Consider the following 13696-nt stretch of genomic DNA (forward strand, 5'->3'; position numbering starts at 1 on the left):
TTAGAGACAAAAACTTAATGCAGAACTCACCATTTGTATTACTTCCTATTGTAGCATTATCTTCCCTTTCTGTCTGGCTGCTGCTGCTGGTTGAGGTGGTTGGAGGAGGGGAAGGTGCACAGCTCGAAGCTGTACTCTCAGTTTCATCCAGGAGTCGGTCCATATAATCCCTAAAACCAATTTCAGACGTCTGTTACACAAGTGCCTGGCCACCCATTTCACACTCGTTTCAACTTTGAACTGGGTGCAGCAGACATAAAGACATATTTTCTGGGCTACAATTTGTTCTCCCCACATTCCATCCACCCCACCATCCCCCACCACTAAACAGAACTTATCACAACTTTTTTTGTCTGATTTTTTAGTATGTTACCACAAACACATGAAAGCACAATATTTTGACAATGTTTAAAAATATTCAGTTTAAAAAGTTAGGACTAGTGCTTACACTCAAGTTGCTACCAATAGTTTGATTTGATCAGAAGAACAGAATCAACAAGAGGACATTGAGCAGAACTACCATACTGTAAAAATCAAAGATAGATACAGCTCCAAAGTACAGATAGATCAAAATTTCTGCACCTAACCACTAGCTGATATAAATAGGCTTATTCTCCTTTACTTTCTTCTATAAAATTAAGTCTTTTCTGCTCTCTAACCAGTTGTCAGTGTTGGAGAGAGTTGCAACGGTCTGGTTTCAGTTTCACCCCTTTAGTGGCAGACAGCTGAGTCCAAATTCAAATACATTCAAATTCAGCTGATTGAACTGACTCCCAGAGGCAGAATGAAACCACAGCAGGTATTTGCTAGGTAATAATGTGGGAGGCTGCTCTAGAAAAATTAGCTACAAGTAGGTTCCTTAATATATACATGTAAATCCACTGTTCCAACTTTTTTTGGAAAAACAATAGCTTTATGCAAGATGCCTTGGATCATGGATGCAAAAAAAAAGATACAGGTATTTAACATTGTGCAAAAGATGTGATGTGGAAAAACAACCAATACATTTTCTAATACATATTAGAAAATAAACTGGATTTATAGATTATGGAATCATTTATTTCAAAAATACTTACGTAACACCTGGATGAAGATTATATTTCTTTTTTCCAAATCTAGTCTGCTGTGCAAAAAAATCATAACGCTCAGACTTCTTCCACATGTAATAAAATGCTACACAATCCCCTACTGACCGTGTTCTCACCTGTGCATATTAATAGAAACATATCAGTAAAAAAGTACTTCAAACAATGTAAAAAAAATTAAGTGCACGCATAACCTAAATTTTGAAGTTAGTTCTTCTAGTGAAACCTGAATGTTAGCTTGCCTTGCCATCAACTTTCATCTCAAATAAGTTGGTGTTGGACTATTCCAGTGATTAACAACATTAACCATCTCATCCATAAGCTTAACTATATGTTGCCAATGTTTGTAGTTAAGCTTTTCATTTAAACAGCTAATTCTTGGTTAGCTTTGTTGATAAATGCATTTAATCTCAAGATTCATTTTCAAAAGGTTTGTACCTGACAATTTTTTCTCGAAACATTTGAGTACATTTTGACTTTATTATGTCCAAGGTTTTAAACAAAATAAAGCCCATTGAAAATAATTTCACAATTAGAAAAATGCAATTAAAATCACCCAATGAATTCTCCATATGCCTTTATTGTATTTTTTTTTAAAAGAAATTGTTCAAGTTCTGAACCTGTTACAAAAGCTGAGGCTTAAAATGGAAACACAAGCTTCTAGCACATTTGCGTATTCTCAAAACATACTATGCTTCTGATTTGAAGTAGCAGCATTATATTTCTTCATTCTAGACAATCTGGGAGTTCACTAGAATATGCTTTCAAAACCAAAAATTGAAAATAAATTTCAGGAACGGCCTTTTTAAAAATATATCCATTATTATGAACTTGGGCAAACTCTCTTGATGGCATCAGTCATTGATTGTTATTTATAATACGACTTATTTACTTAAGGAATAATGAAAATTTCCCAGCATTATTTATAATAAGTGGGTATTTTAATAAGAACATTTGTGCCTGGTAAAACTACAATGCGCACTCACTCATCATTGTAATAGGCATACCTTTCTTGAATTTTGTCAGTTGATTTTTCACATTAACAATTATTAAAATCATTTTTAACAATGTTGCAAACACAAAAATTGGTGGAATTGCAGATAGTGAAAAGGGTTCTCGAAGGATACCGCAGGATATAGATCAGTTAGAAATTTGAGCGGAGAAATGGCAGATGGAATTTAATCTGGACAAGTGAGAGGAGATACCTTGTGGGAGGTCAAATGCAAGTGTACAGTAAATCCCTTAGGAGCATTGATGTACAGAGGGATCTTGGGGTGCAAGTCCACGGTTCCCTGAAAATGGCAACACAATTGGATAGACTGGTAAAGGTGGCATATGGATGCTTGCCTTCATCAGTCAGGGCACCGAATATAAAAGTTGGCATGTCATGTTGCTGCTGTATATAATTTTGGTCAGGCCACATTTGGATTATTGTGCGCAGTTCTGGTCGTCACATTACAGGAAGGATGTGGAGGCTTTGGAGAGGGTACAGAAGAGGTTCACCAGAATGCTGCTTGGAATAGAGAGCATTAGCTATAAGGAAAGGCTGGACAATCTTAGATTGTTTTCGCTGAGCATCAGAGGCTGAGGGGCAACCTGATAGTATATAAAAATTATGAGAGGCATAAATTGGATAGATCATCAATCTTTTCCCCAGTGTGGAAATGTCAAATACTAGAGGGTATAGGTTTGAGGTGAGAGTGGGAAAGTTTAAAGGAGATGCGCAAGGCAGGTTTTATTTTTACACAGAGTGGTAGGTGCCTGGAATTCACTGCCATGAGAAATAGTGGAAGCAGATATGATAGCAACATTTAAAAGGTATTTAGACAGGCATATGAACGGGCAGGGAATAGAAGGATACAGACCACTTGCAGCAGATGGGATTAGTTATACTGGCATCATGATCTATGTGACATGGTGGGCTGAAGGGCCCATTCCTGTGTTGTACTGTTCAATGTTTTAGGTTTTGGAGATCAAGGGATTAGTTTTAAAGCTTAAACACCAGGCAGCTGCAAACAACCTTGAGCAGTAGGATTTTCATTTTATAGTATGCATTTTTATTTGAAAGATTACAATTTGACAGATGTCAATAGTGCACTGTGTGTGTAAATAGTGTTGTAAACCAGACTCCAGAGAAAAAACTGATAGAAGTGGTGGCAGGACTGTCTAGGGGGTTGGGGGCGGTGTGGGGATTGACAGTAGAGACGTGAAGATCTACTTTTGCATTTGAGAGGGTTCTGCGATACATTGGCCTGAAAGCAGCCATTTGTCTAGCTGTACTTTACAAAATTGTCAGAGCCCACCCAATCACTACTGCCAATAACTAGCAACTTCTAATTGTATCATGCTTAGACTCTCATAATTACTAAGCTCCCTCCTTGAACCAATTGGTCTTATGACTCCTTAAATTCTTCAGTGTTCCCACATTCTAAGACCTTCTCCAGTGCTCTCAGAACCTTGCAGTGCTATTTTCCAAAATCCTGGAAGCTCTAACTACTACTCTCCCTCTAAGCAGTGCAACTTCCTCAAAATACTGCCATGTACCGAGACTACACCCTAGTGGTGCTAACTTCTGGCCCTGATGTCTAGGAACATTCAAGAAACGTGCGCCTATCACAATGATGAGTGAGTGCACATTGTAGTCTTACCAGGCACAAAACCAATGTTATTAAAATACCAATTCATTATCAATAATGCTGAGAAATTTTTGTTATTCCTTTAGTCATATTACAAATAACAATCTTTTGATGGATAAGTGAAATTGAAAGGCAAGGGCACAGCTTTATTGTACTGCCGAAAAAAAACCTATTTTCTGTAACAAAGAGCCACACTGTACTTATCCATTTAGTGGATTCCAAAGGGAATTGCCTCTTATCAACTCTTCCACTTCCAGCAGATCTTATGTCTGAGCCAATGGATTCAGCATTGAGCCCAGCAGTAGAGCACTGACATGCTGGAGAGGGCCCCAGTCACTACAAAGGGAGCACAGGAAATGGAGCCCTGGTCACTTCAAAAGGGAGTGTGGGAAATGGAGCCAGGTCAGCCAGATCGTCAGGATTTCCCGACTGCATAACGATTATCAGACTTTACCATTTGAAAATTGTTCAAAAGTCTTTTGACGGGTGGTAAGCTCTCAGGGTATTCTGGGTGTGGGGCGTCAGCATGTGCCCTTAGGAATTCTCATGGTGGGGAGCCTGCACTAACTTGCAGGAGCCTCTCTGGCACAGAGGGTCAACTTATTTTGCACTCTGCCTCTGGATGAAGTCCCAGCTGAGGAGTATTGCAGTCTGGGTCCAGCAACCTGACCAACTCCAGCATAATCTGGTTCAGTATCATAGAAAAGGTTTTGAAGTGTGAAACTGAACCTTTATAGGCAGTTCCAGTAAAACTCCACCACAAAAAAAAAGCATTCTAGTTTTGTTGGCAATACCAGAAAATGTACATGATAACCGCATGATGATTTTTTGAAATTTTTGCATTCACATCCTGTGAATGCATCGACCAATATCAGTATTTATTGTCTATCCCTAATTGTTCCTGAACTCAGGTAAGCAGTTAAAAATCAACCACACTGGCAAGTCTGGAGTCACATATTCTGCCTGCACTATGGGTTGCAGATGAGGTACAAAAGTTTATAAGTGTCTATGCTGGTTGGCACTCCAAACTTTGGTTTCATTTTTGGAATTACCATTATTGTTCAATTATCAACATTTATATCTTGAGGTCAATATTACAAACATAGATCTGTGAGATTTTACCTTGTTGGCCTGGATCAAATGGAAATCTTTTCCATATGCCTTGAGTCCCTGTTCAAAATTCCTACATTCTTCTTCACTCCAAATAGAGAGTTCTTCTACAGCAAATGAAAAACTCATTAGCAAAAAAAGTGCAAATTGCAACATAATTCACAAGTATTAAACACATTTGTTCTGTAACCAATTGCATTGAATATGTTCTGAGAGGACCACTTGGCTGATCACAAGTTTTAAAAAAATCTTAGCCAAAGGACTAATTTTTTTTATTCGAAGTCATTCTATCCAAGTTTGTTTTTGAAGTTTTGACAAGTCCTTAGGTCACAGATTCTGTGGACTGGTGACCCATACTTAACCACCATAACTTTCAGGTGACAAGCACTCAGTTTTCCCTTTTGATATTTTTCCCTCTTGCCACTGGGCAAATGTATTGGTTTTAAATAATTGCACTGGGAACTTGGTAATGCTTAACATTTTGGATGCCGGCAGTGGAGAGGAAATAAAAACTTTAGCTTGATACTGTGATAGTAAACTTTGGTGCTCCAAAAACTCATCTCTCATGGAAATCTTAATTAAAAAAATTCTATGCCTACTTAATTATCTCAAGCAAATGTGTATTTTTTTCATTGACATGTTTAGGATAATGAGACTTTATTGTTACACTTACACATTGATAAGGCTCCCCACTCTCCACATGCATATACCTTATCTTAGAACTGTTAACAATTAGAGATCAATATCAGCCTGGTCGGTTCTAAAAATCACACGATTCACAAAACTTTAAAGAAAAGGCAATCACAAGGATGCAAAACATCAATTCAAAAATGTTAGCTACAAGTTGTCAAAATAATTAGAAAGTCAAGACACTCCTTAATTCAGCTTTTAAAAAAATATATATTTAACTAACAGCAAGGTATGAACTGAGCTTGAAAATAGGCATGTATATTTTAAGAAAATAGATTAACTTTAAAAACACAGGAATACAATAGGAAAAAAAAATTGCTGTGATCTTGTCTGACAAAATTTACCTAGAGCATTTCAAAAGATTGTTGATAGCAGTCTCTGGGGTAAAGAACGTGAGAAATTAAGCATCTAATCTCTGTCCTCTGAAGCAGGTGAGAAAACAATTATGGGTGCTCAAAAAAGCATTATAACTGTAGAATTGAAGTCTCTGTTAAATTTACAGGAAGCTTAATTACCAAATAATCTGAAAAACAACCTGGGAGAATCTGAGGGCTGAACCTTTGCTAGGCTAAACCTGAAGCAGGAATACCCGTGGAGAGGAATAGCTTTGAGGGACCTCAGAAAGCACAAAGTAATAAACATTTTTGAAATAAAATGATATCTGCTTAAACATTAGGCGGCATAGTGGCACAACTCCTGACCTTGGGTGCTGTTTGTGTGGAGTGTGCATGTTCTCCTTGTGATTGTATGGGTTTCCTCTGGGTGCTCCGGTTTCCTCCCACATCCCAAGAGACATGTGGATTGGTAGATTAACTGACCACTGCAAATTGGCTTGGTGTGCAATGAGTGGTAGAATCTCAAAGGGAGTTGATGAGAATGTGGAGGAAAATGAAACATGGGATTATATGCATCTTTCGTGTAAATAGGCAGTTGATGGTCAGCATGCCTAAGGGCTTGTTTCCGTGCCTTATCTATGATTGTCTATGCCTTTTAATGTGTTTGAAAGTGTTTTTAGTATTTTCATTTTCTTTCTTCAGTTTTTTTAAAATACTCATGCTTTTAAAAAACGCTTCAGTTTTTGAATGTTTCCTAATATTTGTTTGATATTTGGCTAAGCACTGCCATGGCTTGGCTGGCAGGTTTTTTTTAAACCCCATCTGATGTGGGGCTTATGCTGCTCTGCAAACCTGATAATATTAAAACCTGCCAAGTCCTGTTGCCATGTGAACTTTACTCAGCAAGTCAACATCAAAAGGCACATCTTTTCCTACCATGTGGATCAGTAGTAAGCACAAGCAAGTTTTGATCCATTATTTTAAAGCCAAGCTGAAATGAATATAAGCATGCTAGGTTGTCATGCTACCAATTGCAAAAGAAACACCATGTAATGGAAAATTAAAGTATTCTTACCTCTGGCCGCTTTCACATTGAATCTCAATCTTCGCAGTGCTTCCTCTGTATCAAAGTTACACTTAACCAATTCATACAATGCCTGAGAAAGACAAAAAGAATTCACATATCTGTAGACTTTTCCAGATTGTGTTATTTTGTTTATGAGCTTATCATCTAAATTTATGTTTGACTTCCAGGATTTAATGCATGTATATAATTTTAAAAGTAACAATCTATAATTATTTCTTATTATTATAGGTACTTGCACACAAGGCTATTTCTAATGTTAATTATAAAATATTGCCATATTATCTTGCTACTATTTGTGCTCTGAGACTCATTTATAATAAAGGTACCAAAATGTTATAGAAAAATTACAGTAAAACTAATAATTTTAATGTGGTACAAATGCTAATTTGAAAATAATGATGATAAGCGAAATACCTTTCAGAAGCTAAGCTAGGAAACGCATCCACATACGAGAGATAGCAGAGGTTTGGACACCCCTCCACATTTAGCAATCACTGCTTGCGTATTAGATTTCAATTAACCAAAAGTACGAAGAAGGGAAGGCAGGTACACTGGGTTAGGTTGTGGATCTGCCATAATTTCATTAAGTGGCAGAATAGATTCATCAGATTGTGTTACTCCTTCAGTAGAAACTTGTGCACAGTCCTATTGGCCTAAACAGCTATCAAAACTTCCACATACATTCACCCAATTGTGATAAGATGTGTTCTGCTCAGTTTATTTCACCATGAAAAGTAGCCTGCAAAGAGCAATACTTCTTTGCCAGCTCAGACAAACTAAGGCAATAAAACCTATACGTGTTATGCTTCGTATATGCTGCTTGACATGTTGGTACAAACTGGAGTTTAGTTCATGCAACAGGTACACACAGCTTCATATGGAGAAGGCCAGAGTGCAAAGACTTAATTTGGAGTCATGATAATTAACCTACAGGCCAGAAAATGATACAAGAGGAACATGATGAAGTTCTAGATAATTAAGTGTTGATCATACATCAACTGCTACTGCAGGTATTTGGGGGAACTCAAAATAATTATTTTCAGAGGTTGCCTTATGTGGAAGGAGACACTACATTTCAAAATAGAATGCTGCTGCTCACCTAGAAATTTTAGACTGTAAATAATGAAATGGCTTATCTGAATGAGCTGCTTCAATCTTTTGTGAATTGAATTTGCTTGCCATGTTATATCTTACAATAGAAAGAATGTCTCATAGCATGGAGAAATATAATAAGACATTTGCATTACATTTTGAATAATTAATATTTTTGTAATGATGTTAAATGAAGATACTAATTTGAGATCATGATTTTACCCAAATCTTCTTACAATTCCTACCAAATGTATTTAGTTTTCCAGTTACCTGAACTGGGATAAAAGGGATACTGGAAAGATTGAGACCTTCATTACTTCATATAAGTTCAACTGTAATCTGGTCTTGTTTAATATATAAAGGACAATTGTACAATTCAACATACACAACCAACCTGTTCATTGTCTTTTATGTGCGAGCCTTCTGGTATTGCATCCAATCCCTTCTCCTCACCCGTACGCTTACTAGCATCACAAAGAAATTCCACCACTTTATTCTCAGGCAGAAAATCAGGATTCCACAACAACTGGTCTTCATTCTCATATACTAGACATAGATTTTTATAAGATTCATTAGTGCACAGCTTTACCTATGCCACATACTTGCGATCACTACGCATCTTAGTGGTTTTGTTTTTAAATAAAAGGGCACTCCTATAAAAAGAACAAATTTCAATAGCTGACTAATACATAACCCTTATGTTTCAATCTTTTAGATTATCTGAAGAAATCATTAGACAAACTAATAAGAAAATAATGAACGGGTTTTCTTTTTCCTCAGTTACAGTTAAGCTGGCATAGAAATCTTAAACTGCTATAAAAATTTTGATTACTAATCCAATCAAGCACTCTTTACATGCAAGTCCTGAAAAAGGACATCAGGCCTTTTGATAGAGTGATATCAGTGGAATACCCAATCCCACCCCACACCACCACTGCAACCCCTTCCACCCCCCCTTACGTACACACACACAGTTTTTAGGACTTTGTTTTTAATCATGCACAAAAACACATGTTGACTTCATTCTGACTCCAAATTGCCAAGGCGTATTGTAGGGGATGATCTAAAAGGCACAGTAGTTTTCTTCAACAGTGATACTGGATCACCATCCAGGAAGTCAGTTCAATGCAAACAAGCAATGAAGCTAGAACCTTCTTAGTCACCTGATTCAGAAGGTATGTACAAAGAATATCACGGTTTCAAACAGAGGCCATTTCTAAGCTTTTGGATTCATTTTGAATTGTTCTAGCAAAGAGCCAGCACACAGGTGAAAACCAAAAGACTGATTTACTGACTTTAAAAGGTTTACATATTTTAGCCTCAGAGTCTCAGTGAGTGTAAACATTTGGTCATACTTTGGTCAAATTTCACAACAAATGGAATAGAGTATTTCTATGCTGTACTGATGTGAAGAGGACTGAACACATTTGTGATCCCTCTTGGGTGAAATATTTGAGGGAGGGTGACAGTTGCTATAGAATCCTAGTTCTGTAATAGTCAATGATTAAGAAAAGGAATGCAATGCACTCTATAGATTGGAGAAGTTCATTGCAGATTACCATCCAGAATCCATTATCCATACTAAAAGATACCGCTGTCTTTCACATCTTTCCCTACATACATTCTGGCAAAAGGTAGGTGTTTTCTCCAAAACAGTTCATGACAATTGCCAATGTGCTACTGCTTGATCAATGAAAGTACTTTCCGGAGAAAGCAAGTTTCTCTGACCATTTGGAGTTTACTTAAGCATGTTAGGAATCTAAAAAAAAATTCAAAACAGTACGATTCTATTACTTAATTTAGTTAGGATAAAGAATGTTTGTTTGATGAAGTGAATGAAACTTACAGTCATACTAACCTAATAAATTTCAGATGAATTCAAAATACTTATAAAACATGAGGCACATAACACATAAACAGCATGTTATATTTTTGCATCAATGCTCAAGTATCAGAAAATAAATACTAAAGTTAGTCGCACTGCTGCTGCTATTTGGTTGTTACCAGAATTAAGTGACAGGTAAAGAAAAAGAAAAACATATTACCTAAATGGAGAGAGACAGAGAGCACAGAGGGACGCGAGTGTCCCAGTGCATGATATGCAAAAGGCTGGTGTGTCAATAGAGCAAATAATTAGTAAAGCTAACAAAATGTTATTGTTTACTATGAGGGGTTTTTGAATGCAAAAGTAAGAGGTCAAATGCCAAGTCAAGTAGAGCATGCCAAATACTTGATTGTAGTACTGACCAGCTTATTTTAAAAAAGGATTTTTTGTGTGTTGGAAACAGTTTAATGAAGGTTTGCTAGAATAATAACTGGAATAGGCAACTTGTCTAATGAAGGAAGATTGTACAGGCTGGCTTGTATCAGCCAGAATTTAAAAGCATGAGTGGGGATGCAGAAACTATGATTCTGAGGGGTCTTCACAGGGTAGATGTGGACAGGGTGCTTCCTTTGGTGGGAGAATCTGGAACTTGGGGTCACTATGCTCAGTTATCTTTAAGCTATTCACAATCTGCATTAAGGACAGAGGAAAAGCAGTGTTTCCAAATTTGTTAGTGGAAAAGGATGATGCAAGGTATCAGCAAGGACATAGTATCCAGGCTAGGTGAATGGGCAGATAGGTCATAATACAGGAAAGTGAGGTGCTATTCACTTGATTAGGAAGAACAGAAAAGCATAATATATCTTATAAATGGCAAACAGTGAGTAAGCTCAGTGTACAATAGTATCTTGGCGTGTTGATTCATAAAATGCAGGAAGTCAACATGCAGGCACAACAATCAATAAAGTAAATGATATTATCTTTATTGTATGAGAGTTGGTGTATAAGAAAACAGGGCTTTGGTGAGGCCACACCTAGAATACTGCCTGAAGCTTTGTTCTCCATACCCAAGAAAAGATACACTTGCCTTGGCAATGGTATGACATAGATTCAACAGTTAAAATTCATTGGAAGAAGGATTTCCACCTGAGTAACTGTGTAAGACTGGTATGAATGTACGGCAGTTAGGAAGAATGATAGATGCTCCCACTTAAACACAAGTTTCTGAAAGAGCTTGATAGGGTAGATACTGAGAGACTTGTTTCCTCTGAATGGAGTGTCAAGAAGGAAGAGGCATAAGTTGAGCATAAGGGGCTGACCACTAAGGAAGACAATTTTCTTTTACTTTGCACATTACAAATGTTTGGAATTTTCTACTCTATTTCATGGACACCAAGGGGATAATCTGATGGGAAGGTAGACTTGACGTATAGATTTTGACAGGACCTTATTGAAAAACAGAACAGGCTTGAGGAGCCATATAGCTCCTTTTTATTTTTCAACTGTGATATAATTAATATATTTGAAAGCTGGCTAAATAAAAGTTATAGATCTGTACAGGGTTGAAAAATTCCAGTGAAAGAGACCTTCATAAAAGAAGAAATGTTGTAGATATACATAAAATTAATGAATAAAGGTAGACAAGTATAACATAAAACTTTTCACAGTAGGAGAATACCATTAACTGGAACACAGTTCACAATACTCAGCTGCTTTTCACACCAATATGGCATCTTAGAAACACATTCTGAAGAAAAGCTTACCCTTTTCATTCTCTTTGTACTTATAAAAGCCTATAGGAACTTCAGCCTGGTATTGGGAGCCCACCATGATCTCCTATAAAGAAATATCAACCATCTTTATTACCTATATTTGAAGAATGTGGGGTTACTCTAAAGCAACCTATTTTAAATTTAATACTTCACTCAATGCTGGCAATTAGTAAGACATAATAAAAACACGGGTCTTTTTGGCCTTGCAAAGTCTGACTTTACTTTGATTTTGTTGCTGATTGCAGGGGTCCTGTGCGTCAGAAATCAGTGGCAATTCTACTATACCAGAATATAAAAGCACCCCATCAGCTATGGTTAATTAAGGTTTTAATAAAAAGTTTACAATGAACAGTTTATATCAAACCTATTAACACTTCTATATTTAAGATAATGTATTATTTAAGAGTGATGACATGTTCCACGCTGTTCTCCCAATATTACAAATACGGAGCCAGATGATGCTTAAACCACTTCACCACCCGCTCCCCCCCCCGCCTCTCCCCATCCTACCCCAATGCTATTCCTGCAGCATCACATCTTTTGCAGCTCTGTGGCAGCAAACAACTTTCCTGTTTCGCTGCAGCAGGCATCCCACACAACAGAGGGGTCTTTGAGTGCTGACTTCAGGCAATGGATCCTGAGATCTTGCACCCTGATCTTGACTAGCCACTGATTTTGACTAGCCACTGTTCTCAAAGACCTTAGAATTGTTTTTAAATGTCTCTAATTTTCAAAAGACTTTCAGACACAAGTCTGGTAGAAATTGTGAAAAATCAAAAATATTTACTTGAAAAGCTTAAACTACTAAAAATTAAAAACAAATATAAAGAAAAATAAAAATGACTACCTTATGAAAAATGGAAAACCCTTTCAAATGATAAGGGGTTGGTACTTAAGCTAGTCATTCCTTGTGTAAAGCTGAGGGACCGGAAGTTGAGTGGGAGATCAGATGTTCTGACATCTGACCTCTAGTTTATCTCCAACTTCTGCACTGCAACGTTCAGGTACTGGTTGCCTGTGTGCTTCCCAACTTGCTTTCTCTAGCACCGACATTTATGTCAGCAATGCAATGACAACTACATAAACAAACTTCTGGGATTTAGTGCGAGGCTGTGAAATACTGAAAAGACCTGGTACATACACTGACTCACATGGCATATAGTTATTGAATGGTTCATCTCAAGTTAAGTCTACTTGCCCCAAGAGTCTTGACATACTGAATCATTATGAGGTTGGCCCTCACACCAGACCAACTACACATACTGAGATAAATTTATGAAGGCAGCTCCAGTTTTTAAATCTGCCTCTGAAACCCAAATGGTCCTTTGGGAGGTTGTCCTTGAAGACTATTTTTAATCTGGTTAGCAATTAGCTGAAGATGTTGGAGGTTGTTGACAAATGAACTATTGCTTGGTAATGTTTGGGATCGTTGGGTATTTTCCTAGTTTTAGGATAGCAATGATTGGAATTCCACCAGACTTCAAGGATTATTCCAGCATGTAGGAGTTGTGAATAGAACTGAACACTGAAATAGAACTGATCAATGATCACAACTGACATCAAGAGGAAAGGTAATTGATAAAACAAGTGTCATACAAATGTTTCCTTAAAGTATTCCTGCATAAATGTCCTGAAGCTCAGTCAACCAACACCAACTTCCTTTGTTAGGTGTGAAATTTGTCATGGGACATTTTCCTTTTTGTCCACTCCTATTTTGTTGGGCCTCTAGATAGATTCTCTATCAAATGTTCTTCATGTTGAGGGCAACACTATAAACTCTCATTTGGAATTCAGGTTTTATGGCCAAGTTTGAATTCAGGTCAGAGAAGTCATGCTGTCAGAATGCTGAACTGTGGTGTTAAGTCATCAGGTTATTGGCAAGTAATGTCTTTTGATGATGTTAATGATGACAATTATCTCATGTCATTTTCATGTATTAAAAGCTAGCAAGTTCCTTTTTCTGCATAAGTTGAATTTTAAATAAATATAATTAGGAAAAAAACCACACACTTTCTGGTTTTACTGAAATCAATAGAACTCAAAAGCAATAGGAATCTGGTGGTC

The 13696-nt window shown here is 37.0% G+C and overlaps 1 protein-coding gene across 6 annotated transcripts in view; it reads right to left on the reverse strand.

The window, feature by feature from the left end:
• The window catches only part of LOC127568587 (mesoderm induction early response protein 1-like), a 37315-nt gene that overhangs the window by 8238 nt on the left and 15381 nt on the right, over positions 1–13696 (reverse strand). For 4 of the 6 annotated variants that reach the window (XR_007956035.1, XM_052012513.1, XM_052012511.1 and 1 more), the window contains 6 exons: positions 11624–11696; positions 8430–8581; positions 6932–7013; positions 4844–4938; positions 1077–1204; positions 31–170 (listed from right to left, as the gene is read on the reverse strand). Coding sequence is in view for 5 of the 6 variants with exons in the window: in XM_052012513.1 (XP_051868473.1) it covers positions 31–170; positions 1077–1204; positions 4844–4938; positions 6932–7013; positions 8430–8581; positions 11624–11696 (670 nt within the window). In the remaining variant the exon portion in view is untranslated. The remainder of the gene's footprint in view (positions 1–30; positions 171–1076; positions 1205–4843; positions 4939–6931; positions 7014–8429; positions 8582–11623; positions 11697–13696) is intronic. The other 2 variants (XM_052012512.1, XM_052012515.1) reach the window with 2 other exon arrangements.

Source organism: Pristis pectinata, chromosome 3, assembly GCF_009764475.1.
Source record: "Pristis pectinata isolate sPriPec2 chromosome 3, sPriPec2.1.pri, whole genome shotgun sequence".
Taxonomy (NCBI): domain Eukaryota; kingdom Metazoa; phylum Chordata; class Chondrichthyes; order Rhinopristiformes; family Pristidae; genus Pristis; species Pristis pectinata.